The sequence below is a fragment of the Calliopsis andreniformis genome, chromosome 5, assembly GCF_051401765.1.
Source record: "Calliopsis andreniformis isolate RMS-2024a chromosome 5, iyCalAndr_principal, whole genome shotgun sequence".
NCBI classification, from domain to species: Eukaryota; Metazoa; Arthropoda; class Insecta; order Hymenoptera; family Andrenidae; genus Calliopsis; species Calliopsis andreniformis.
Genome location: NC_135066.1, coordinates 16,600,449 through 16,625,351, shown reverse-complemented (window position 1 = coordinate 16,625,351; position 24,903 = coordinate 16,600,449). Strand labels below are relative to the sequence as shown.

At 34.7% G+C, this 24,903-nt stretch overlaps 3 protein-coding genes across 4 annotated transcripts; 1 reads left to right on the top strand and 2 right to left on the bottom strand.

Moving 5' to 3' along the window:
• The first annotated feature begins 373 nt into the window (after window positions 1-373).
• LOC143179737 (gustatory receptor for sugar taste 64a) lies at window positions 374-3,915 on the top strand. Its single transcript, XM_076379063.1, has 10 exons — window positions 374-404; window positions 494-725; window positions 986-1,121; window positions 1,592-1,791; window positions 1,853-1,944; window positions 2,255-2,475; window positions 2,652-2,817; window positions 3,197-3,286; window positions 3,355-3,655; window positions 3,742-3,915. The coding sequence occupies exons 2-9, from the start codon at window positions 518-520 to the stop codon at window positions 3,415-3,417; spliced, it is 1,176 nt and encodes a 391-aa protein (XP_076235178.1). The 5' UTR covers window positions 374-404; window positions 494-517; the 3' UTR covers window positions 3,418-3,655; window positions 3,742-3,915.
• On the bottom strand, window positions 3,619-7,787 carry LOC143179736 (gustatory receptor for sugar taste 64f). Its single transcript, XM_076379062.1, has 12 exons — window positions 7,726-7,787; window positions 7,517-7,664; window positions 7,267-7,385; window positions 7,003-7,197; window positions 6,481-6,590; window positions 6,209-6,379; window positions 5,734-5,906; window positions 5,370-5,532; window positions 5,057-5,146; window positions 4,883-4,975; window positions 3,935-4,006; window positions 3,619-3,788 (listed from the first exon to the last, which is right to left on the bottom strand). Coding segments are annotated over exons 1-11 (1,275 nt in total). The 5' UTR covers window positions 7,727-7,787; the 3' UTR covers window positions 3,619-3,788; window positions 3,935-3,994.
• A 7,546-nt stretch (window positions 7,788-15,333) lies between these two features.
• Window positions 15,334-24,903, bottom strand: LOC143179739 (uncharacterized). Of its 2 annotated transcripts, none has more exons than XM_076379066.1 (4): window positions 24,414-24,903; window positions 18,432-18,555; window positions 16,635-16,898; window positions 15,334-15,960 (listed from the first exon to the last, which is right to left on the bottom strand). In XM_076379066.1, the coding sequence occupies exons 1-4, from the start codon at window positions 24,414-24,416 to the stop codon at window positions 15,905-15,907; spliced, it is 447 nt and encodes a 148-aa protein (XP_076235181.1). In that variant the 5' UTR covers window positions 24,417-24,903; the 3' UTR covers window positions 15,334-15,904. The 2 variants fall into 2 exon arrangements, with proteins under 2 accessions (XP_076235181.1, XP_076235180.1); XM_076379065.1 differs by lacking the exon at window positions 24,414-24,903 and adding an exon at window positions 18,961-19,077.

The window sequence follows — 24,903 nt, the reverse complement described above, 5'->3', positions numbered from 1 at the left end:
CCTATACAGATAACTCAGAAATTTCATTAATTTCAAATTTTTTATTTGAAGAAATATTTTCTCTTTTCATAAAATGTGCTTTGTGTATTTGAAATTGCAGTCATTTCGTTCTTTCCTTCTCTGAAGAAAAAGGAATAAGAATTAATGGTAAAGTTGTTTAAACAGGATCACACTAGAAATGCAATGTGATGGTTGCTTTAGCGAATGCGCTCCCAGATGTCCAGATCATGATGTTGAAAACAAGAATCGCTTTGAGTGAAATTCCTATCAAGGATTCCAGTAAAAAGGTTTGGCCCTTTTTGATGTATCAGAGAGAAGAGGATGGCTCCGAAGAATTCAGTACGAATCAGGGGAGCTTATCAAGAGGAAGGTTCCGAGAGGAACGGACTTATCCTACAGATCGAGTGAGAGTTCTTCTAGTAATAAATATAAATTCAATATTTTTTTAACTGAACTTCTCTTAAACAAATTTGATATTTTTGTTATTATTCAGATCTCAGAAACCTTTCACTGTGCCATGAGCCCCATTCTGAGTCTGGCACAAGCATTTGGAGCATTTCCCGTATCTGGATTACGAGCATCGTCACCTAAGAAGCTTCAATTCAGGATATTTTCATTCCTCACTTTCTATTCTATCTTCGTCGTTGTATTGTTACTTTTCGTCACGATTGTATCAGTGATTCACATGGTGAAGACCTTGAACGTTGACACGTTCCGAACACAAGGTAACTAAAATATTTTCTTCGCATAATTTTCTCATTTACGATTAAATTTTATTTATCTATTATTTTGGAAAAGGAAATGAGCCAATATATCTGCGTTCTAATATGTCGCGTGACACAGCATTTTGATAATCGATATTCTCAGGAAACGGTAACAGTGAAGGGGAACCTTTTCATAGAAATATCTTTCCAATTTTTCTTCCTTCGTACAGTGGTTGATAAAGAATAGCGAGATAAGCTTGGATGGTTATATTATGTTTCAGGTGGCATAGGGGCAGCGACCGTGGGCGCAGTGTTCTATGGGAACAACCTGCTGGCCATGATTTTATTTTTCCGATTGTCTTCGCGCTGGATGTCCTTTCAGTGCGAGTGGAGAGCTATGGAAGACTATATAGACAGGTCGATATCATAGTTGTTCACACATAGGAACTGAGGCACGATTTGCTGTTCGCTGATTGTTTTGTCTGCATTTTATTAAGCTGCACGCGAAGCTAGATACCTACTAATCACCATTACATCGTGGAGGAAGAATAATTGGTTTATTTTCACATGAAACGCGGCCACATGATGATGCGAGGTCTATACAGATCGTTGATTACGATCTTCCTTTCAAAGTCGTGTTTTTGCTTGTTTTTGATGGGGTGAAGATTGGATATTGAATGCTTGACAAGTAGGAATTAGTAGAATCACAAAGCAAATATTTTTTTTAGATCCATAAATATTTATAATACGTAGATTTCTATTCACTTTTTATCCCCCTTTCACTTGGCGCCATTTTAGTTTACTGTAATTAGGTTGCAGTAACTAAAAATTGAAAATACCATTTGCTGATATATGTTATAATATATGTTCTTATTTATATGGCATAGCAATAGCACACAGTTTCCACGGCTCCGATGGAAGTTCTACATTATAAGTTCTGTCGTCTTACTGCTGGCTCTCATCGAACATATTCTCAGTGTAATAAATAACGTTGATGAATACGAATGGGACAACTCGACGAACTCGAGCTTTCGTAATTTCCTGGAAGTGTACAGCTTAAAATCACATTCTTTTATCTTTGACACACGTAAGACACTGACTTCTACAAAATTGAAAAGGATATCGTATTAAGCAATTTCTATTTCCAGTGGATTACAATATGCTTTTTGGTCTCTACATCTTCATTGTCAGTAAAATTGCGACCTTCACGTGGAACTTTATGGACCTTTTTACTATGCTGGTAAGAATCCTAACAATTGAAAAGCCTTTTATGACTCAACATCATATAGTCCCCTCTTGAGGCTCTTAGGTATAAATCCTTTTTGTCCAGTTGACCATTTCAAAGGACCTGTAATTGGTGAGCAATAAACCAAATAGCAGGTAATCTATTCAAACAGTAGCTCACCACAAGGCGTCAATATTAGTGTGTCATTTGACCCCTGCTGAAGCTACCTGCAACTTTTTCCAAAAGGATAGGATTTATACCTGAAAACCTCAATAGTGAGCCTACACTAATTTATTTATTGGTACTTATGTTTAACATTTTCCAGGTTTCCACTGGCCTGGCTGAAAGGTATAAATCTCTGAACAAGAAGCTGGCAGTCGCAGTTGCGAAAGATCGTTCGAGGTTCGACTGGCATGAGATCCGAACAAACTACGCAATCTTAAGTTCCATGGTGAAGAAAGTCGACGACTACATTTCGTCCATCGTTCTCCTATCCTTTGCAAATAATCTTTACTTTATTTGTCTTCAGCTACTTAATGGTCTGTCGTAAGTACAGTATATTTTAATAGTTGAAGTATATTAATATACGATGTAGATGAATTCTCAGAAAAAATAGAGAAATTGAGGAAAATGATAAAATAAAAGTTTAGTTGTAAGTCCATTACTATTCTTTTTATTTCAAATTCAAGTAATGTAATTCTCTTTATTTCTGTGAAAAGAAGACCAAGCGGGAGCACTCTTACTAGCGCAATCTACTTTTTCGGATCTTTCGCGTTTCTCATCGGCCGTACGTGCTTGGTGACTTTGTGTGCTGCGAGAATAAACGACCACAGCAAGCAGGCATTGCCTTATTTATATAATTGTTCATCACTATCCTACGGTATTGAGGTAATTATTTTTTTTAATAATTTAATTATTTTATTACCATTCAAAAGCGATTATTATACTTTATTCTTCAACCAAGAAAAAGAAGAATATTAAATATTTTTAATGTTTGTATATTTGCTAAAATTTAAGATATTATACAAAGAAAAATGTTTAATTACCTTATTTTAGGATATACTACTCTTGGTTGAAGGTTCAGAGTTCTTGTCTCTCATGCAAGAGATTCTAGGTTCGATTCTTCCTGTGTTAAGAAAATTTTTTTTCATTTAATATTCATGAATTAATAGACAGTTGTTTTAAAATATTTGATAATCTAATGCAAGAGTTTAGAATAATTTGTTTTATATATTAAATAGTAGAGAATGGCAAAATTTATTCCTAGGCTCAGAGGCTACAGTACCAACTCTCTACTGACGATGTAGCATTGACAGGATTACGTTTCTTTTCGATCACGAGAAACTTTATGCTTGGGGTAATTTGACAACTCTAATTAATTATTAATTGACACCCACACATATTTAGACGAATGTTTATTTTCAGGTGGCTGGTGCAATTATAACTTATGAAGTCGTACTTTTACAATTCAATTCTAATACCAAGTAAATGAAAATAATTTGTTAGTTACGTAAATAAGTAAAAATAGTTCTAATTTAGTTTGTTAACCGACTTCTTATCAGTACCTCTGATGAAAGTATTATTACAGATAGCTTAAATACTTGCTACAGATTATAGAATTATCACTTACTGATACGTACGCCTTTGATGTATATTAAACAGCTGAAATAAAAGAAGGCAGACATTTTCTTATAACGCTATTTTATTGAAGGTATCTTGTAATAAGGTAGCTAACAACATTATCATTTCTAATAACATCAGTTAACATTATAAAACAACAATTAAATTCAAGTTATATGCGTTTCGTTGTAGAAGCCTTCACTGCTAAATGACCATTATTGTGAAGCATCCAACAAGCACTACAACAAAGTGACACATCAAAAAAATAATAATGCATAAATCAATCAAGTAAAATTTGTACTAACTATGCCTACTAAATATTACCAAAACTAATCAAAAATTGTACTAATTAAATTTTACTTAATAAATTACTATCTATACATACCTACGTGTTACTTATCACAGAAAGTGTCATTTCACGTTTTAGACTCCTCTCACTTAAGTTTCAAATATGCAGCTAAAAATTCATACATTATATTTCAAAATTTTTTATTATAGATATATAAAATAAACATTCAAATAATCCCATTCTAATATTACTTACGATGAAAAGCTACACCATGCAGCTGCTCTACAGACTATTTGTGAAGGATCCATTAATGATATCGAATAAGAAGCTTTGTTTGCATATAACAAAGACATGTATCTTTTTGCATTTTCATTTTTATTAGAGTGACTAATCAACCCTTGGTCTGTCTTTCTTACATGTGCAACACTACATCGTCTGTACACTGTATAAGCATGATAACGAAAAGGGTTCACGGCTGCAAAGCATTATAAATTTGGAAGCATGTATCGTAAGCCTATATTACAATACCGCAGCGTTTTGTATTTACATATTATCACTAAGATACAAGTGCAATTCAATTTCTCATATACTTACTTTGCTAATACGACAGAAATCTGTTCAAAACAATACATATACCTAAAAGCAGGATCGATATAAAAACACTAAAGTGACTTGAAAATTTGCTCTTACATGCTGCATATCGAGGCTAGCAAAAAAGTTCCATTTAATTTTGATCGCTATCATTCTAAAATATGTAATAATAAATTCTTCGATTAAGAGCTCACAAATTTTCAAACACACGATTGAACTGAAAGTGAAAGTTCAGGGTTCGAATTTTCTAATTAACAATAGATAATACATGGGCGTACTGAGGTGATCTCCTAGTGAGGGAATTTACCAGCCGAATTTTGTATGTACAGCAGCTTAGGCACTGTCGTATTCTGTATACTTGTAAAGCAACGAGAAAATTCTGGGAAAAGGAAACTCGAAGGAGGGATTCTTCGTAAGCGGCACTAAAACTGCTTACAAACGCATCTACTTCACCTCACAGACGTTTGTAGTGTTTAGTGTATCCGTTTGTTGGACTGCATTGAACTGGACTAGAACCAATTCGTAAGTGACTATGGTTCCTGCGACCTGGAACAATTTTTAATACGCTAGAAAAGTTAAAATTAATTCTGAAAGCTGCTACCTATTTGAAGTGAAACTTATACGTACAGTTAGAACTAAACTTCTAGTCACTGAGAAGAATTTCATGCCAGTCAAGCAAATGCTGTCCGTTGTCACTTGAGACAGAAATCTCATTACCTGTGGAAAATGGAGAAATTAATTAAATTCTTAGCTAGAATGAAATTAATTCTGTTCTTCTCTTAAATATTACTCTTGATAGAAAATTTTAATAAGATGAGCAAAATTTAAATTACTGTAATGGTAATTTTATGTATTATTAATTCTCTAAATCAATACTGAAAGGTGGTCAAAAGATTCTTTCTCAAAGTCGTAAAATTAGCCAGACTCATCGGCGTCTTACCTCAGTGGAAAAACTACTTTCGGAGACACTGTACAAAACTGGAGCAGGAAGTAATGATTCATCGTGAATAGAGGCTGCACATAGAGAAACCAGAGTGGTCCTTGCCAAAAGGAATCCGAAGGAGAAGCCAAAATAAATTTTCTCAATGATGCCTCGCATTGGACTGTTTAAATATCACTTAATAAATATTGACTAAAAATATCGATTCAATTTTTCTAAACTATATTACTTATATTCTATGTTATACATTCAAATCTCATTACATACTTTAGATTTTTATTATAACGTTATTAATTTTGAAAAATTAATATAAGCACCAACAGAATTAAATTGACCGATTTTTATGGAAGTTTAATGTCTGTACTTGAAGGAGAAGAGTAGCTGCATGCAGATGAAATAAAGGTCGGTGGCGAAAGAGAGAAGGACCATTGCGGATACGTGAGAGTCCAATTGCCTCGTCAAGCTCGCCAAATGGTTGTAATCGTTTCTTGCCTCGGCCCACCACCACTCTGGCATTGCCTTAACAACGAAATGATACTAACGACCAAGATTCGTCATTAGAAACGATGATACGTATACTTCTTTGCTATAGACATTACAATAATTGCTCATTAATTCATTTTGAACTCAATCATGCTTACAATACTCCATTTTGGTCTTATCGAAAATTGTGAGTAGGTACTTAATGGTGCTCACAAGTGCAGCTTGCTCACTCTAAATAATTTCAAACTATATGAAATGTAACAACGAGACTATAATGAGAAAATACTGTAAAATGCAATATCCATATCTTATATTTAAAAAATCACAGAATCTGATTCAACTATTATAGTTCTTACCTTGCCCCTTATAGAATGTAACCGACTGTTCAATTGACGAAATTGATCCGCCAAAGCGATGCTGATGAGAATGAGGAACAGATCAACGAAGTTCCACGAGAAAGTACTCAGAACATTAATAATATCCACTGCTATTCCTTTCCACAAGCTATAGGAAATGTTAGAAAATACCTAGCCGAAAATATGAAAGTTTTGTTTATAAATTTTCTGCAGCGTCTGAGAAGAGTCCGTAATTTATTTGAAACTACGTAAAATTGAATTACTTTTCTCACCTGTGGAAACTGGGATTGAAAGTACACCCCAACGATGTCTGAATTACCTTGAAACTCTGCACATTCTGTAGCCCTGATGGAACCATGAATTATAGATAGACTATGCTCCACTGAAAGAATTGTTTCGTTTAAAATTAAAGTCTCCTGCGTGAACATGTGAAGCAAAATATAGCGATTAAGCAATTTTAAAAGATTTTTGCTCTATCTTAGAATCTTTAGAATACAACACATCGCGATATTCATGTGGATACTTTAGCTTTCAAAAGAGAGTCATTATAGTCGAGATAAATTACAGTAGAAGCTCGATTAATTGGATCTTGACTATCTGTCTCCTCTATTATTCAGTGTTCCAGTTATTCATTGCATTAACGATAAGAGTACAGTAGAGTAAGAGTAGAACTGGATCCATAATTTAGTGGCACTATTAAAATTTAGAAAATTACAAAAATTTAATCTTAAGCAATCGAGGCCCTACTGTACCTAATTTATAATATCAATAATCAAAATAGAAGTATCGTTTACCCAAGGCAAATATCATCACCACTATAGTCACGAACTTGAATTTAGTAGCCAGGCTCATTCTACAAACTTTTCTATGCCTACTGGAAAATTCTTTCTCAAGTTTCTCCCAAGTTAGCATTAGACAAGGCCACTGGATAGCCAGTCGCAGGAAAAGAAAAGACGCAATCAGGTTCGTCCCGTTGAAGACGAAGCTAGCTATTGAAAATAAAGTAACACAGCAAATGATTTTAATAATGTAGTGAAGTATACGTGATAAATTCTTACTCATTTTCGCTGAATTGATTCCTGACGTGATTATCCTCATAATGTTGAACACCGTCATCATTGAGGAACCAAGGAATGAAATCGCGCAGTATATAATTTTTGGGCTACGCCAGGTGAACCTAATCGAGTAGGAATATTAAATATCAATGTCTTAAGAATTGATTCAGTGTTTCAATCATTTTTCTACATTTTAATATTGCACAATTTGACGTTCTCCTGATGATTAGAAAATTAAGGGGTTCCAGACTACCTGAGGTAAGACGCGTCAGGGGTGTTAACGCCAGACACAGGAAATATGGAGAAACACTGTGCTAACATAATGATTGGCCTCATAGACGCATGCAAACTGTCTTTTTGTGGGTTAAAAGTATTGACAGAGGCTGCCGCTGGTCCCGACACTAAAAACCGAATTAATATAATTATCGGGACACTAACACGTAGAAATCACTGGTAACTTACTATCTGGAATTTTGTTGCTGGTTATCAGATTGTGAAATTTACCAAATTGTGTGGTGCCTTTGGGTGATCTGAAACACATTGACACCTTAGAGGATAAAGCTTTATTTAAATCTTATGCATCCACAGAATTGTATTTTTTCACCTTCACGATGGATTAATTAAAATGCCAGACACGTATATCGTAACACTTTGGGTATATTATTTCTTTTCAAATTTTATTTGCCATGCAGAATGTCTTACGATTGGAATGATACGTAAGCAGAGAGATTAATTAAGACATCGTAGCTTTCTGAACAACATTTGATCGCGTCAAACTGGTCTATGAACTGTTTCTGGTAGCAACTCGCGATGGACGGTGTGCGCGGCACAGGAATACATCGCGAACAGAAGATCAACTCGTTATTTCTGAGTTTTATCGTACGTCGAGGAAAAAAGGGTGGAGAACGTTTTATAGACAGCGGAAAGCTCAATAAATGTCTGCTTGCATAGGCAGTGGAAACACCTTGCGCCAGACAGACAGGTGTAAAAATCCGTGACGTAAGAAAGGATTTGTTCTTGACAAGAGTGGACCAGTAATAGCTTTCTATATCAATTACTAAGATTTCTTTAACCCTTATCCTTAGCTCCTGAAGCAATTAAAATTCTGCGTAACTTTATATTACGAAAGACTTTACATTAAAAAGAAATAATTTTTGAGTTTCGCTAACAATGACTTTTAATTTTGATATATACTTCAGGTTTGAGTTACCAACTGAACTTAAATTAACAACTGATTTATTGTGGGATGTTAATTTTGAGTAAAAAGAAGATTTGAATATTTTTAAATTGTTTGTGATGAAAAATTCCATTTTAATAATGAAATTTGGAATTTGATTTTCTGAGGTGCTTGTGATAGAACAGCCTAGAGAACTACTCCGTCATCGATCTATGCGTATAATAACTTCCAGCTTATTTTCCTCCCGAGATAGATTAGCTTATTTGTACCCAGCGCCTTTTTAATTTCCACTATGCAAAGTACTCATGCAATGTTTTTATTTAGCAAACAGTTTCACATAGTAATAAGTTCTAAATGATAATAATGAAAATCAAATTGTTGATGATGTCTTCTGTTTTATAAAAAGTTACATAATAGAAATACTTCAAAATTTTAAACTTATTAATAGACTAGCTATATTTATGTATTTTTAGGGTGTAAATATACCTATACTTAGGTTCTATTTTTTTTTAGTAATATGAAATATGAATTTGACTTATAGAAATATGAATTTGCATTCAAGTCTGCACATTTGTAATGAATAGTATTTCAGGATTTATGTGTATTGGTTGTAGCTTCCCTTTGAGAGAAACTTCAACGTTGCCCCATAGGGGAGGCGGTACATGCACCCCACTCCACTAAATTTTAGCCAATCAATTACTGTGCTTCGATGGAGTTCGACTTTAATTTTTCGACCTCGGCATAATTAGTGTAAACAGTTTAAGGGCAAATGAGGCTCGCCCTTCTCTGTGTTACGAATATCGCGACAGCTTTGGGACGCAGTTGCAAGGTGCAGGTCAAAAGGACAGTGAAGTGGTTGACAGATCGTTTTGGACACTCTTTCAGTGCACAGTGTTTTATTCTCTTATACTGTGATTCTATATTTCTTCTTTGTGTCTTCAGTAATTATTATAAATGTTTCTCTGTTTTATTACAATTTGTTAACTGTAACTCTAACGATGTGCAAGTGTCATTGAATTCTGTGTTTGTAACTACATGTGTGATTTATTAAATTGAAACTGGTAAAGTGGAGAGTAGAAGAATAAAGTGTTTAAAGAGTTTGCACTTACGAAATTTTGAAAATGAACATTGGCACTATCACTGCAAAGACACCAAGAGACCACTGCTCGACAGGTGTCCTGAGACAACGACGATAGTACTTATCTTTGGTAAGTTTAGAATCAATACTGTGCTTTACATGTACTATATGTATTTAAATTTGACAAATTTTGAGAATATTTATCTTGCTTGTAACAACTGAGTGGAGTAAGAATTAACATAATCGAGAGAGTAAGTAGGGGGAAACAAGTTTCACAGTGGTGATACTTCCATTAGTAAAACAAAAAGTAAAATCTTTGGTTTAGTGTTTAGATTTTAAGCTTTTTAGTGAGTGGTAGAGGAATATTTACATTTTTAATACGTACCCAACATTGATCGACAGAACGCCTTCGTGTTTGATATTCGGTAAATTCAAAGTTCGCATTTTGCCCAAAGTGTTTTTTAGATTAGCGTGATCCGACATATACACATCAAACATATTGACAATCAATAATTTTAAAATAGAAAACGAACTTATAAACCTTCAAAATCTTTCATGTTTACTCAGATAAAAGAAAAGGATTTTTAACATGAGAAGGATCTTAAAAATAAGCTGTTTCATAAGTAGGACCCGTGACGCACACTCTGCACGCGAGGAATGGAAAACTTGAAGAGTTAATGCAGTTTTTAAGAAATAAACGTCAGAGCGATTAAAAAGCAGAAGTTAAGGGTTGTAGCGCGGTGATAGGGTAGATCACAGGGTGATGATAACACATATGCCGTCCGAGAACGCGTCGTGAAATGAACTGAAAGATATACAGCGCGGCTGGATAAGCTGTGCAGTGTATTGTTTATATAGAACGTCCATAAATTATGGTAGAAAAATAACAGATATGAACTACTGTGTGTACTTGTGTATAGATTTATAGTTTGTATTAGTATGAAGGACAGTCATTGGTTGTTGTTGCACTTATCCTGTAAAACCATCCTCAACTTCTAATCTTCATTCTCAATGAAAGTTTGAACAATTTACAATTTTTGGCAAATCAATTTTTTTCTTTTTACTTTCCTAGAGTTTAAGGTTTTGGAGATGGTGTTCTTAAATATTAAAACAGAATTTGAAGTGATATGACAATAGCAAAATAAAAAGAATATAAAGATATTGAAAGATCTGATTTTGAAAGTATATAAAGTATATAAAGAAATAATTTGAGTTATTTTAGAAATTTTTAGAATTGTCATCATACACTTTTGAGTTGATTTTAAAATCTTGAAAAGGGAACCTACGATATGTCAAGTGCTTCTGTTTTTCTACTTCGATAAGAACAAACCTGTCTCTTCTGTTTATTTAACCCCCGTAATGGTCTATTACATTAGTCATCAAGAAAATGCATCCATCATTCTGATTTATTGTTATTTGAAGAAAATGTGTACAATAATGATTGCATATTAAACCATCGAGGCTGAATACTAAATTTTTTATTTAAAAAATCGTAGTCGTTATAAATCTATTTTAAATATAAATTTTCAAAAATTTATAAGAATATTTTAAAGCAAATAAAAATTTTAAACATTTGCAAAGGAAATTGTCAATACAGTTATTAATAGATAAATTGTAATATAGATTTATTAAAGAAAAAATTATATTTTTTTTTATATATTAAACGTTATCGTGTGAATATATCGAACGCAATGAAACATATCAGAATATACGATCACAGCGAGTATATGTTACAACTCACACACGAGTAACAATATAAGGTAGTAATCATGTATATCAGTGATAGGCTACAAATCTTTATTTCTGTCTAATATGATTGTTTATAAAAATCCTCTGTCTAATCATTGATGTTTAGTTTTTATTTGAAAAATAAATATATAGAAACAAAATACAACACTTACATTCTCATATTCGAAATTATACAGAAAAGGTTTCGATATCACCAAATTTCGACCTTCTGGAGAAGAATTTTTCCAGTTCCCAAAAATCACTCATTTTATATTAATTATAAATGAAAATAAAATATAGTAGCGACTATTCTGTTACGCGTAATTCACACAGGATCTCAATATTATAGATTACACAAGAAAACCACATGAACAAAGGATAGAATTCTTCATACTTTCGTTACACTTTTAACGATGTTTATCCACTGTGACACACAGGCTCGTCGCTTCGGTCTCCTCTCTGCCAATACTGTTCTATATACGTGGAACAAATGATAACCTGACAGGCTGTGTAAACAGAATTTTTCCATTGTCACGACGCTTTTATTCGCTTCAAGTGAAAAGGGGTGCGTACGTGGATTTTGTCCCGCAATTCCGACCCACTTTAATATCCTCCTTTTTGTAACTCCGAAAACTGATGGATCCTTTGTACCACATTATGGCGTTTATGTTGTACCATGTTCTTTACTCTCTCTCTCTCTCTCTAATGAAGTTTATGCATAATAATCCACTATATTGCAGCTTAATTTCGAGAACTTTGTCTGCAAAGTTTGTGCTGCATAGTGATAGAGCAATACAATTGCTCAAACTCCCTACTACAATATTGATGATAATTGAAAAAAATGTAGGTTTATTTAATTTTGATTAAAAATTTATCGAAGTTTTTAAGGATACTAAGTTTCACGAGATCACATTTTTTTACTACAAAAGAACATTCTCAATTACTCGCGTTACTGAATAACTAAAGTTCTATTAAACATTTTTTAAGTATTTTTAAAACGAAAAAAAATAGGATCAAAGGATATAGTGGAGTTAAATTAACAAGAGATCCCATTTGCATTTCCTTGAAATGTATCTATCCCCTGTGAATATCTACACTCGGAATTACGAAACATCGAAGTAATAAACTCTGGTAGATCGTCACTGAACACGGTATCAAGGATAGTCTGCACGAATCCTTTAATAAATTCTGCTCGAGTACTAATTAATAGTCCTGTTTCAATTACATAAATATTTGCTGTGCTGTGTAGGATACCATGGGAGGATCGTTACTGTTTAATCACATTTTACTTGCCAGCAGGTTTGTTTGCGTCTCTGACTTGTAGTCAATTAACATATACGAATTATATCTATGTCCTGCTCCCATACACGAGTGGTGTACATCATTTACAATCGTGTTTTTAATCACTAAATACAGTGAATGAGTTCATAAATAACGCCATTGTACATATATTTCTCATCGATCGACATTTATTATTTATTGGCAATAGTGTTCTCGTATCATAGACCGTTATCTGTGCTTGCACTTTTATCGACGCAGTCAAATCTTTCCAAAACGATATATGTATAAGGTAGAACGTAATTCTTGATGCAATTAAAGAGGGGTTGGGGAGTGAAGAGTGCTTGTTTCCTGTTAAACTACATTTGTTAGAAAAATAAGTTTGAACAAGTTATTAACTGATTAAACAGAGTTTGGACATCACGTCTGACTATTGCAAGGTAATTCTACTTATACGTAGAATTTTTAGCATTGAAAACAGATTCACAGAGCTGTTTTTAAACTTCTTGGTCTTTGTTATTTTAAAAATTCTAAAAAATTACAAGGTCTATTAAAAACAAAATCTGTGAAAAATATAATTTTTTTCACGTGAATGGAAATACTGTACTTAACAGTGTCAGACTGAAATTCTTAACTTCTAATTTCCCTGTAAACTATATAATGTTATTTCGCATTTTTATTGTTCTCTGTTTTTGCCTTTTTTATTGAACTCTCCCCCTCTTACGAGCCAATTACGTCCCACCTTGTATAGTACACTACATGTATTATTAGAGTGATTTGAACACTCACATTTCTTAGAATTAGTTGAGTAAAGACTGTAGTATAACATACAAACAATCACAAGTCTGTACAAATTGTCCTTATATAAAATTACACAATCTAAAACAAAAATCGTCCTCTCGAAAGTCGAAACAAAACTGATGAATCTCGTTAGGATTATTTTCCTAATACTTACGCGATAACTTACAATTTACATAAATACTGGTGTGGGAGCTCAATGCTGTTCACTTGTTTTTGTTTCGCGGGTCTACCCGCGCTTAAATTGTAGCAAAAATCTAATATACCTGAAACAATATTATTACGATTTTGTTACGCGATAAAATAGCGTAATCATAACAAACGTGTTCCTTTACACGAGATCATTGTCAGTCGTTCTCTTGTTACACACAAAACATTCTATTTCAGATATACGTCATGTATTTACAATTCGATGATTAATATATAATGTTCATTTTTTTTAAATCCATTTATACAACACTGCCTTAAACGGTTAAGACTCGCTAGCTTTTTATACAAAACTCACAATACTGTACATATAATATTCAACTGAATTGTTTTTCCAATTGCGTGATGAGAATTTTTAAATCAACAGCGGTTTTATTAATACATTAAATTGGTGAAGTAGCTGAGTGAACGTAAAGCTTTTATATCAAAGTTAATTCTACCTATTTCATTCTTCAAAAATTTTCTGAATTTTTTTGAACTGCGAATACAATTCGAGTCATTTTATCTTGCTTGTGATTTCTAGTCTCTTTATTCATGAAATTCAATATGAAAGATGAGTCCTTGTATAGTCAATTTCAATGACGATTTATAGTTAAGAGTTAATAAACTCTTTTAACTAGAAAGATCCTTATCCGCAGAAGTTTTTAGAAAAGAAGTAATAAATTTTCAAATTCATAAAAGAGGAGAATGTTTTTACACAAAATGTACTTAGAAAATATTTTTCACTGACTCACTTTATATACCCTGTCTTAAAATCTTAAATCATAACCTAACGTTACTCGTCAAATTAGAATGAAGAACTGTATGTACAATTTTTCAAAATAGTATGTATTCTAAATTAATTCCTCAGTTCGTAGTCAAATGCCATCTCGATAAAAACGTTTATCTTATCTTTAAAAGTATCGTTTCTATAATATTTCCGTACTAGATACTAGAATTTCGTTCGAGGAAAATAATCGAAACTTTGCTGTGAATGCAGTCATATTTACAGAAATCTACACTGTTCATTTTCATATTGTACTCGCAGGAAAATTAACTCTAAGCACCGGTTCTATTTGTACTGTTATTGTACCTTTTAAAGTTAACGTTGAAGCATGCTCAAAATATCATCTAATCTGCAATAGTTGAACCTTCGAATATAAAAAAAATCGAAAGCGACTAATGAGGTATACGAGTTCGTGAATTTACGCAAAAATAGATGAACAGTTTCGTCTCATAGGTGACATAGTACATAATGCATTAATAGGTCAATTTTTCTTAGCAAAATGCCTATAAAAAATTCCTCGTCGCCGAAGGGATTCAAAATCGCAGTTTCTGGTATGCTTAAATCTTCAAAATTGCTACTCAAATGCAACGTTCCCTTTTTAACAATGCGCAATGACAACAAAGATCATACATACGTGCATCAAAAATATCAATAGCAAGTTAAACAATTCTAGCATGTACTATATGTTCTTAATCTGTTATTCGACGACTCGATTCAATAGAAAACTTGCTACTTTGAAAATCAAAAAAGTATTTGTAACCTCACTTTGCATATAAAACATCCCCTAGGTCTACATTGTTATACGACACTGAACGTTTGAGATGGAAAAGTTATCTTCATAACCTATTATCCCTCTGTTCCTCTATGTAATATTATACGAAAACTGGGTATGCAAATACTTTTTTGTCTCGCTGTATCCCACATGGAAAAATAAAAACTGAATAGCTACTAATCTTTTCGAGTCGAACGCGCGCTGTGTACAGAAATATCGCGATCCACGTTTGCCAATTCTATTCCCAGAACTCACAAAAGACTCTCTGCATGCTAGTATTATTTTTATTTCATAAACGCACAAATAATCAAGGTTAGACCGCTGTTTCGATGTTATCGCACAGGTCTCAAAGGACAGTTCTCTCCTGTGGTAAAATAGAACAAACGAGCATCGAGCTGCGTAGTTACAATAATGTGTCGCCAGAGTCGCTGCATTATCTCTGACATTGCTTTTCAACCAGTATCCGATTTGACGCTGCGTGTTATTCAAAACGTTTCAATACTCATTGTTCTCATGTATCTCATCCCCGTGTCGCTAACTACGAACTCTCTACGCTGGATTTTCAATAGCGAACAAAAGGATCGCGTTAAAAGAAGGTTATATCACGAGAATCGTATGATCTAGCTTCAAAGAAACGATTGTTCTGCGCAGACGCAAATAGATGCGCGGACGTCATGCGCAAGCGCTTCACGCAAATTGGCGGGCCGTCGGTGTTTCGAGAACCTTTCGTCAAACTTTAAATAACCATTTTTTCGTTATTTGTATTGCTTACATCGATGGCACAGTCCGTCGATGTTCCACAGTCGAAAGTTTTCGTTATGGAAACGTGAAGTCACATCAACCCTGTTTCGACGTACTAGGTAGGTTTGGATCTTGACCACTGCTTGACTGATCTGCAATTAGATCGCGTAAATGTTTCAGTATTCAGTACAGATTTTTTTCTTTAATTAATATCTAGTTGTAACCTTATTATAGAGTGAGTCTCGCAACTTTATCTCCTAACTTTTCTTGTAAACTATTTGTTGTAAACGAAAGTTGTTTGGTATCAAGAGAAACGTACCAAAAAGGAGCATAAAGGAACAACTTTCATTTGAAACATTATTTCACGCAACAAACAGTTTAAAGAAAGTTCAAGTGATATAAGCTGCAGCCCGAAATTCAGCTGAAACTGCTAATATTGCTGAAGCTATATACACTGTGTGACATGGTGTATACAGTATTCAGTACTTGTTAGCAGTCTCAGCTAATTTCGGACCCTAGCCATAGTTGCAAGATTCATACTGTATATGCAAGGTGGGTGAAGGTTATAAGTCATCGTTAGAGGTTATGAACATATCGAGATTAATGACAGCATTTTTTTAAAAATATTAACATATTGAAGAATTACGCATTCTTTTGTACACACGTGAGACTTTTATCATTTGTGTCTTGAGATAGTGTTACTTTTACGTTTTTTAACTCATAGGATCTTCCTGATTTTATTAGTATTAGTATTGTGAATCTGTGTATTTTGTACATTTTGGGACTAAGTTGCCTAATTTTTTAAAAATTCATTTTTTTAACAAACCTGTAGCAGTAGAAAGCTCCTCGAAACGGTCTGGTAAATCTAGCAATCCTGTTTCAGCGTGGCAACCCATGATATCTGGCAGAGCGTTCCTCCTGCCGGTTCTTCCGGTCGAGAGGAACTCCTTCGTTCCATCGCCATTTTCAAAGGTGCCTGGAGTCACCGAACCGTTTCCTGTGCTGCCTGGATCCTTCGTCTCGTGCCCATTGCCGATCTCCTCGGGACTGATCGGTCCCGATCGTCTCGGCGTTAACATCTTCTTCAACGCTGCAAAATGGTCAGACAGTTATTTCATTAATTTCGTCTGTCACTTGTTTATATTACTCTTTGCTGCTTCCTTCAAGAGGAGGCGTCACTTAGAGGGATGGTTATTATTTCAATTTTTCTTTTATTTTTAATTACCTTTACACCTCTCTTAATGATTAAAACAATATGCTTTAGATTAGACGAAAAAGGTTGAAGTGGAAGGGTTAGTAAGACCTCTTTTTTATCGTTTTTGTGACTAAATCGCTAACCGATTCACAATCTTGACGGACAGAGTCAAGAATCACCTAAATGAGGATACCAAAAATGACTGGTTTATTTGGCGTAGCTTGGCACGATAAGGTGTTTATCGCCGATAAGTTTATCTCCACGTGAAATAATTCGTATTCCCTTTAGATACAGTAAGCGTTCCACTCACATTGTGAAAATAAACTTGTCTTAGTATATGCTAACAGCTATCTAATATTCTTATCAAACTGTTCGTAGTATACACGAAACGAGCATGTTTTCTGTCTATACTTTCTTCGAATAAAGAAAAGAGGGTATAAATAAAAACTTTTATTTAATTTGTGAGTCGTGAGAGAATTATGAATCGTATTAAATTGTCTTAGAATGTTATAATAAAAACACCAAGGTACATTAGGTGGAGCAAGAGACTCGCTCATTGCTGTTGGACTTAATTCGCTTTTAATGAAGTTTGTACTTCCACGGAAGATATTTCTCGAGCAGGATTAAGTAATTGCAAGAATGTCTAACAGAATTTTCTTTCAAGTGTATTTATCTGTTTCTTTGTTTTTTTTTCTCAAGCTATATTAGCTTATTCTTTTTCTCCCCCTAGTAACGTGATGCTTTTTACTTTGTACTCGTAGTATCACATTTTGGACAAAAAAGAAACTTCCTGTGTATATAGTCTAAGAGCTCTAGTAAATTCGAATTTCCAAGTAAATATTTTGTCCTTCTTTATTGAAGAAGATGCTTCGTTGTTCTACCCTCGCGTAATAAAGTCTACGGCAATATGGACACTTCCCAACAATTTGTAATATACGAATACCTTAACTTTTATAATATTGGTAGTGGATTAGCTAGCAGTAATTAATCACAATGACAATAGATAATTAACTCAGTGTATAATAATATTTATATTAAAATTAAAATCGTACTACAATCATTAGGTACATTATATCAAAAATCTGAATCACTGAATTTATTTTCTAATAAAATTGTTATACAAAAAATAGGTATAATTCTCTGATTGAAATAATTGTTAATACCAGAAAAAATTAATATTTTTAATCACTGTTATACCTGCAAACCAAATATTGTACATAACAAAGAGATAGTCATCACTATATTATTCAGCCTTTATCTCACTTGCAAAGAGAGTTACATGTCAGAATCAAGTAGAACCAAAGCAATTAGAATTAGTAAAGCTGGTTAATTCGCCAAGATAAAGCAGTATTACCAAAGTTAATAGAGACGTTGGTAACAGAATTAGATAGAAGTTTGACGTGAGCACACTGATAGTGTAAAAGATACCTCTAAGTCGGACAGAGTGCTGTCTTCGATATCCTTTGAACCTTGAATTACGGGAAACTGTGAGATAATTTGTCTCTGCTTGCGGGTAAACGTCGCCATCTTGTAACGGTTTGCGTAGCCTTACCTAATTTAATTATTTTTTATATTATAATACATTACTTGTTCTTTAGAGTCAAGAATATTCTCGTAGGATATTTTCACGAGATAAATTCTAAATATAAAAATAATAAACAAAGTTCATGTATATACATGTCAGATAATACTTAGTTCTTTAATATGTATAATTGTAAGCTATTCCTGATTGCCCAAATTCCTAATTCAGAACCCCTGCAAGACTGCAACCTCCACTTGCATTAGCTCAGCGAAATATTCCCAGCAAATGCTACACGTTGCTGGTTTTATCTTCCTCAAATATTAAGGCTGCGGTATATTAACGATCTAGGCCAATATTTTAGGCAATGGAAAAGAGCTTACAAGCAAAAGAACTCAGCCTTATCAGACGTATACATACAGGAAGTTTCTTCATTACCTTCATGTCTGTAACTAATTCTATGAAAATTTTCTACATTTTTTTCTGCTTTTTAGTTGTTCTCATAATTAAAGTAGGATTACCGTCCCCAAGTGCCCACAAAATATGCTTCGCAACAGCTTGTATTATCCATTCATATTAATGCGCACGTACTAATTGCTAGTTCGCGTGATCTTCTCGAATAGTGGAGACGAAAAGAAACAGACGCCATTTTCGCGCGTGAAATTACGTGGCTGGGTCCTGCTTTTGCAATTATCGACCAATCCGTTAACAAATACAGTTCTCGTGATGCTTCTCACGCAAGCAGTCAGGTTCTGGGTCATAAAAAATGCATCGACAGCCTCCGTTAAAAATATATTTGGTAGCCCTAGACAGGATAATCGAGTTGGATGAACTTGTTTTCAACTGGTTTGTTAAGTATTCACGCAGATGCTAAATGCGTTGTCACGCTGAAAGTAAAGGCGTACGTTATAGATGAATTTTAAAAAGGGTGGAAGGGCAATCGTTTATTACTCATGAATATTATTAACACTTGAATTAGCAAAGTAATTAAGTTGGCTGGTAGTATTATTTCTTATACATATTTCATTATTTACATTGATTGCCTTTTCTCAAGTAATTTTTTAACGAAACTAAAAGAATATATAAATAAACGCCATTTTTGTGAATTATATATCTCCTTTTTTAAAGATTTATCATATTTGGACAAGAATACAAATACCTTTTTTTCTACGTCTTTTTGTTCTAAATTTGATAAAAGCTGAGGCTTTATCAGTCATCTTTCATATCAATTATGGAATGAATTTTTTCTTACCACAAGTGTTTTGGAGACAGTATTTAATAATTCTGCTCCGACATGGGCGTTAATTTCATTTGTAACTAATAGAACCCCTTGTTCGTGGCGCCCTCAGCGTTTATCTCTTTCACTGGAATTTCGTCACCCCCTCGAGACAAAGGTTTTGCTCGGAGACGGGAAAGATGAAAGTGCTTTCGCTATTTTTAGCGGGTCAGGTGGCCCTTCACGCGATGCACGGTTTTCATCTTGACAGAGCTGCGATGACTACGTAAAGATCCGAAAAGAGCCACCAAAGTGAGCAGAGTGTCGATGAACAATAAATTGGCCACATGATTTCAGTGGGGAACTAAGATTGGTTAATCACGTGTTTCGAAGGTAGAAATAGAACTAGAGGGCTTGGTTGGTAAACAAAATTCTCGGAATACGCTCAACTTAATTTTTTGTGGTAAACTGTACTCATTTATTGTATGTAAATTTAACAAAAAAATTTCAACAAATTTTAAATTTCGTCACACAAGTCAATAGCAGTCGTTCAGTTATCATACAATTTTTCAATATTTAATTATAATTTATAAGTTTGTGTTTTCATAATTATTATAATAATTTATGGAATCAAATTTGATAAATTGCGTTCTTTCTTCAGTTTAAATGCATAAAGTCTTAAAAAGTCTTCATTACAGTAAAGTATGTATTAGACGATGTTTTTTCGCAAGCTTAGCCTGTGAGAGATATAATCTTATTGTCTTTATACGTCATAAAGAGGAATAATATGCAAGGTAACCTGTCGTTCTTTGCTAGCAATACACATACACGAGTTTTATATACAAAACGTCTAATACTGTTTAATCGAGTTATTTCTAACACACGGAAGAGACATAATTTCCTCCAAAGAGTCGATAAATATGAATGTGTCTAGAATGCAATACAGTGCTTTCAAAGGGATTCATTTTTATGAGTTGGATAGTAACGTTAATGACTTTTCCAAGAAACCGTACACGTGAAACAGATTACGTTTTAAATACGTGCTCGCGATTGTTTGTTTTAATATCGAGAGATTTACTTTGATAGATTAAACTGGAATGGTGGAGTTGAATCTTTTTTTGATTGTTAATTGCTGAAATTACGCAAGCACAACCAGTAAAATGAATTCTCGGACAGATTCAATTATACTGTTGACTATTTATTCAAAAATAAATGGGAACTAACCAGTTAGGTTTGAGTTAGGTGTAATTATTGGTTAAGTTAATTTCTGCAGTTCGAGTTTTATTCCTATCGATTCGAATTTTGAACTAAGCTTATTTACAAAGTTTTAAGTACGTATAAGCTTCTGTGACAATTGTCGTACAATTTCATTAAAGTTGTCCTCGGTTCAAACTTTGTCGTCAGAGGTATAAGAAACTTTTAAATTAATAGAACAAGTTATGTCATACTTATCAAATCCGTTTCTTCTTACAATTAGCTTAATAAATCTAACCTTGAAGAATTTGATGCTTGATCAAACGTATCCCAAACTGATCGCGTTCAAAAAACAAATAAAAAAAAATATAGATGATACAAAATATTAGCAAATAGTTATTATATTTTCAGAAATTTGAGACTTCGAGTGTAAACCGTGTCCTAATGGAATTATTTTCCCAACATTTCGCAAGCATTGTAACTAGCTTCATCAGGGGGTGTAAAGATACTGATACTGTATCAATGTGTCTTTTGACACATTGACTAGCTACAATGCTTGCGAAACGTTAGGAAAATAATTCCACTAGAACACAGCTTACACCCGAAAGCCTCAACAGTGAGAACTGTATTATATTTTCGTTAACCAATTCAACGGTCAACCTGTCGATGTGTAACGTCCTCACCAATTTCGATGAACTTGAAATATGTTGGAAAGGACGACATTCTAAACAACTTTTTCTTATGCATGTACTAGGCAGTCGGCTTTAGTTTTCGAGATATTCGTGAAAAACCACCGAGGCGGGGGTTGGGGGCGAACTCCCCCCACTACTCGGAAAGCAAAGATTCAACTTGGAAAATACTGTCTACGCTCGGTGATCTGCCATGGAAAAGAGGAATGTCATTTTTTGCGCGCGAAACGCGCCACGATGAAAAGAGTGACGAGATATAACTTTCAATATATTTAAACTACTTCAGGTAGCTCTTTAATCGCTGTAAAATGTAACTATCTTTCTAAGGTACGTTTTTCGCGAATACACCACTTATATGCAACTTTGTCGACTGCTGTACTGTGTCGCGCTGTATTCTTAGAAAGAACAGCCAAGCATTCGGGCTGCGCTGACACATACGTTGTCACACACGTATACATGAAAGCGAAATTCAGTGAGTAGTAGTGGCGGTTTTTCGCGAATATTTCGGAAACTAAAGCCAACCGCTCAGTATATGTATACGAAAAAGTTGTTCGGAATGTTGTCGTTTTTTTCGAAAAAAAATCGGTGAGGGCGTCACATATCGACAGGTTCACCAAACGTGCAAAATATTTGCATTGAAAAAATTTGATGAAGTATACAGAGCGAATATTGGAATGTATGTATGTATAGTGAGAAATAATGATTTTACAGTCGTACTCATGCAACAACCCTGAAAAGACAGTGATCGATTCGCGCGGTCCTCTGGCTACAAGAAGACGAACCTTGCGTCAATCACGTGCATCGACGTAATACTTCGTTCACGATCTGCCAAACCATGAATTCCTAAAGCCTGCTTCCCTTTAAAACCAATTACAACCAACGACGTAACACGCGTATATCGTATAATCGCTCTACGTATTATCGTGTGCGCCAGAGTGAAACAACCGATAATCAAACAAAAGTGATACTAATACAAAGCAACGAATGAAGAATCAATAATGGGAGTAAAATAAAAAGCAGTCAATGGTTCTAAAAAATAATACAAATTAATTTGCATTGCAAATTAACAATTTGCTGATAAACAATTCTATTTTATGAAAATGCTATAGTTTAAAGTAGACAGAATTTTGAGGCGGTTAAGCTGATAAGGCTAACATATTTTATTTTAAGTATTACGTCGTACCATAGATAGTGTCACTGAAAATTATTCTTTAGTTTTTTAAAGCTTTTTTAAACAAACTTTTGCTTCTTGGAGTTAACATGTGAAACAAGAAATATTTGTGAGATGACTCAGCAGTTGAAATTGAGAATCTAACAAAACATGACTGACACTAAATTACTGTTCAGAGTAGATGAGTTTTCATTTGATTGTACGATTCGTCGGAATATGAAATTCGAGGAATATCATTTATTGACAATTGCGTTACCTATATATAACAGCGATTTATACAGAAACTCTGCAGATGAAATCTCATCTGCTGCAACTGTAATTCCTATTATCCCATAAATACAATTTTAGAACCGCAGACCGCTGTCGGGTCAATTCCAGCGGATAGAATTCTGCCTTCGCTATGATCTCGCCTCCTCAAAAATTACACCTTTAGGAATAACTCATGTCGACAATTCGTGTCTTGTTTCATAAAAATAGATGACCCTTTCATCTCACAGCGCCGAATATTAAATACCAAACATAAATAGAATTCTCATTTTGAGTAGAAACGTTCCCTGCCAGGTCAGACACGATTTAACAACAGTAACTCGTATAGAAGAAGAAATACTGGCACCGACAGGATTACAGTGAGTCAATACTGCAGCTCTGTTTACTGCCACCCTATTGACCTCTAAAATTTCGATTGTCTCCTACACATAATATACAGACACATCGACTATACAGGGTGTAAACAATGTACGTAGTAATATTTGAAAGGGAGAGGAGCGCAAATGGATTACAAAATATCCAACGACATAATATCCATCTACTTCCATTTTACAGTAATAGTGCCTTAAAGTTAGCATATTTATATGGTAATGTAACAATCAGAGGACTCTGTAATTTTACAGATGCATTGAAGAGCAAAAATAGAGTAAAAAGGTCTTGATACATTTTATTGTATATCTTGCAGTTTAAGTGTTATAAAACTTTCAAATCCAAGATTCATTTCCCTAAAACATTCCAGGTTTTAAAGCTTCATAAAAGTTAAACTCTAAGAGACAGATACAGCAAAATGTATTAAGACTCTTTTGCTCTATTTCTGCCTTTAAATATATCTGTAAAATCACAGAATCCTGTAATCATTACTTTAACACATAGATATATAAACCCTTTAGTGCCGACCGCAATAATTTACCTTGAAGAAACGACGATATACCGTTCTTACTCACTAAGAGCGCTATTTCTAAGGGTACACATCCACTTGAAAATAAAACTATCACAAGTTGCTCTCGAGAGTACTCTCAGATAGCGAATCTATCTCAGACAGTATCTCTCAGTTACTCTCAATGAATGTCAGACAGTGAATACACTATCCAAGAGTACTACCAAGAGCCACTCGCGATAGTTCCACTCTCAAGTGGACACGTACCCTAAGGCATTGCTCTGCAGAATGGGAGCAGATCAGGCACCACACCACAGGACATTTTCTGTTTCCTTCGGCTGACATAACTCGATAGCCCTCCCAAACACCGCCACATTGTTTACACCCCGTATACAAAGAGCAAATCAACAGTAACGCGGTACATGCCTCGGTCGAGGGGTCACGACGCGACGGTCGCGGCGTGATTCATCAACTCACCATCGAGACGTTTAAATAACGTTCGTCCGCCGTGTGCGTGGCTCTCAGTAACGCTGCTCGAGCACTGGGCTAGTCGCACACACGCGTCCCCGACTCATTCGGAGGTTGGCTGTCAGCGTGGACGCGCGTGCAGCGTGCCGGTCGCGAACCAGTCGCCTGCGAATCGATACTGCGCGAAACGAAAGCACACAGTGGCCGCTCCACGAGGAGAAGGAGAGAGCGTTACGCGATATGCACGATGCACAGGGCGAGCGCGCGCGGGCACAGGTGAGAGGACGTCGGCCCACGAGACGCCGGCCCAGCCTGGGAAACCTGCCAAATGGCGAGCGATTTTGTGCAGATTTCACGTTGATGGGACGAATTGGAACGTCGCGCGCAGAGGAGGTTCGAGGGAGAGGAAACTGGCGGTGGTTCGTTAGGCGATCACGGCTGCTCGTGGACGAAGTATGACACTACGAGGACGTCATCACTCGCACATCCGACGTTCGAT

Bases quoted from the DNA above. Each gene is read 5' to 3' on its own strand.
- LOC143179737 (XM_076379063.1), top strand. From the start codon at position 518: ATGAGCCCCATTCTGAGTCTGGCACAAGCATTTGGAGCATTTCCCGTA. The intron at 726-985 runs GTAACTAAAATA...ATTATGTTTCAG, and splicing joins TGACACGTTCCGAACACAAG to GTGGCATAGGGGCAGCGACC. The intron at 2,818-3,196 runs GTAATTATTTTT...ATTTATTCCTAG, and splicing joins CACTATCCTACGGTATTGAG to GCTCAGAGGCTACAGTACCA.
- LOC143179736 (XM_076379062.1), bottom strand. The intron at 7,386-7,516 runs GTAGTCTGGAAC...CTACTCGATTAG, and splicing joins CCTGACGCGTCTTACCTCAG to GTTCACCTGGCGTAGCCCAA. The intron at 5,533-5,733 runs GTACAGACATTA...ATATTTAAACAG, and splicing joins CAGCTACTCTTCTCCTTCAA to TCCAATGCGAGGCATCATTG.
- LOC143179739 (XM_076379065.1), bottom strand. The intron at 16,899-18,431 runs GTATCTTTTACA...ACCATTTTGCAG, and splicing joins GCACTCTGTCCGACTTAGAG to CGTTGAAGAAGATGTTAACG. The intron at 15,961-16,634 runs GTTTGTTAAAAA...ATCTAATTGCAG, and splicing joins GGAGCTTTCTACTGCTACAG to ATCAGTCAAGCAGTGGTCAA.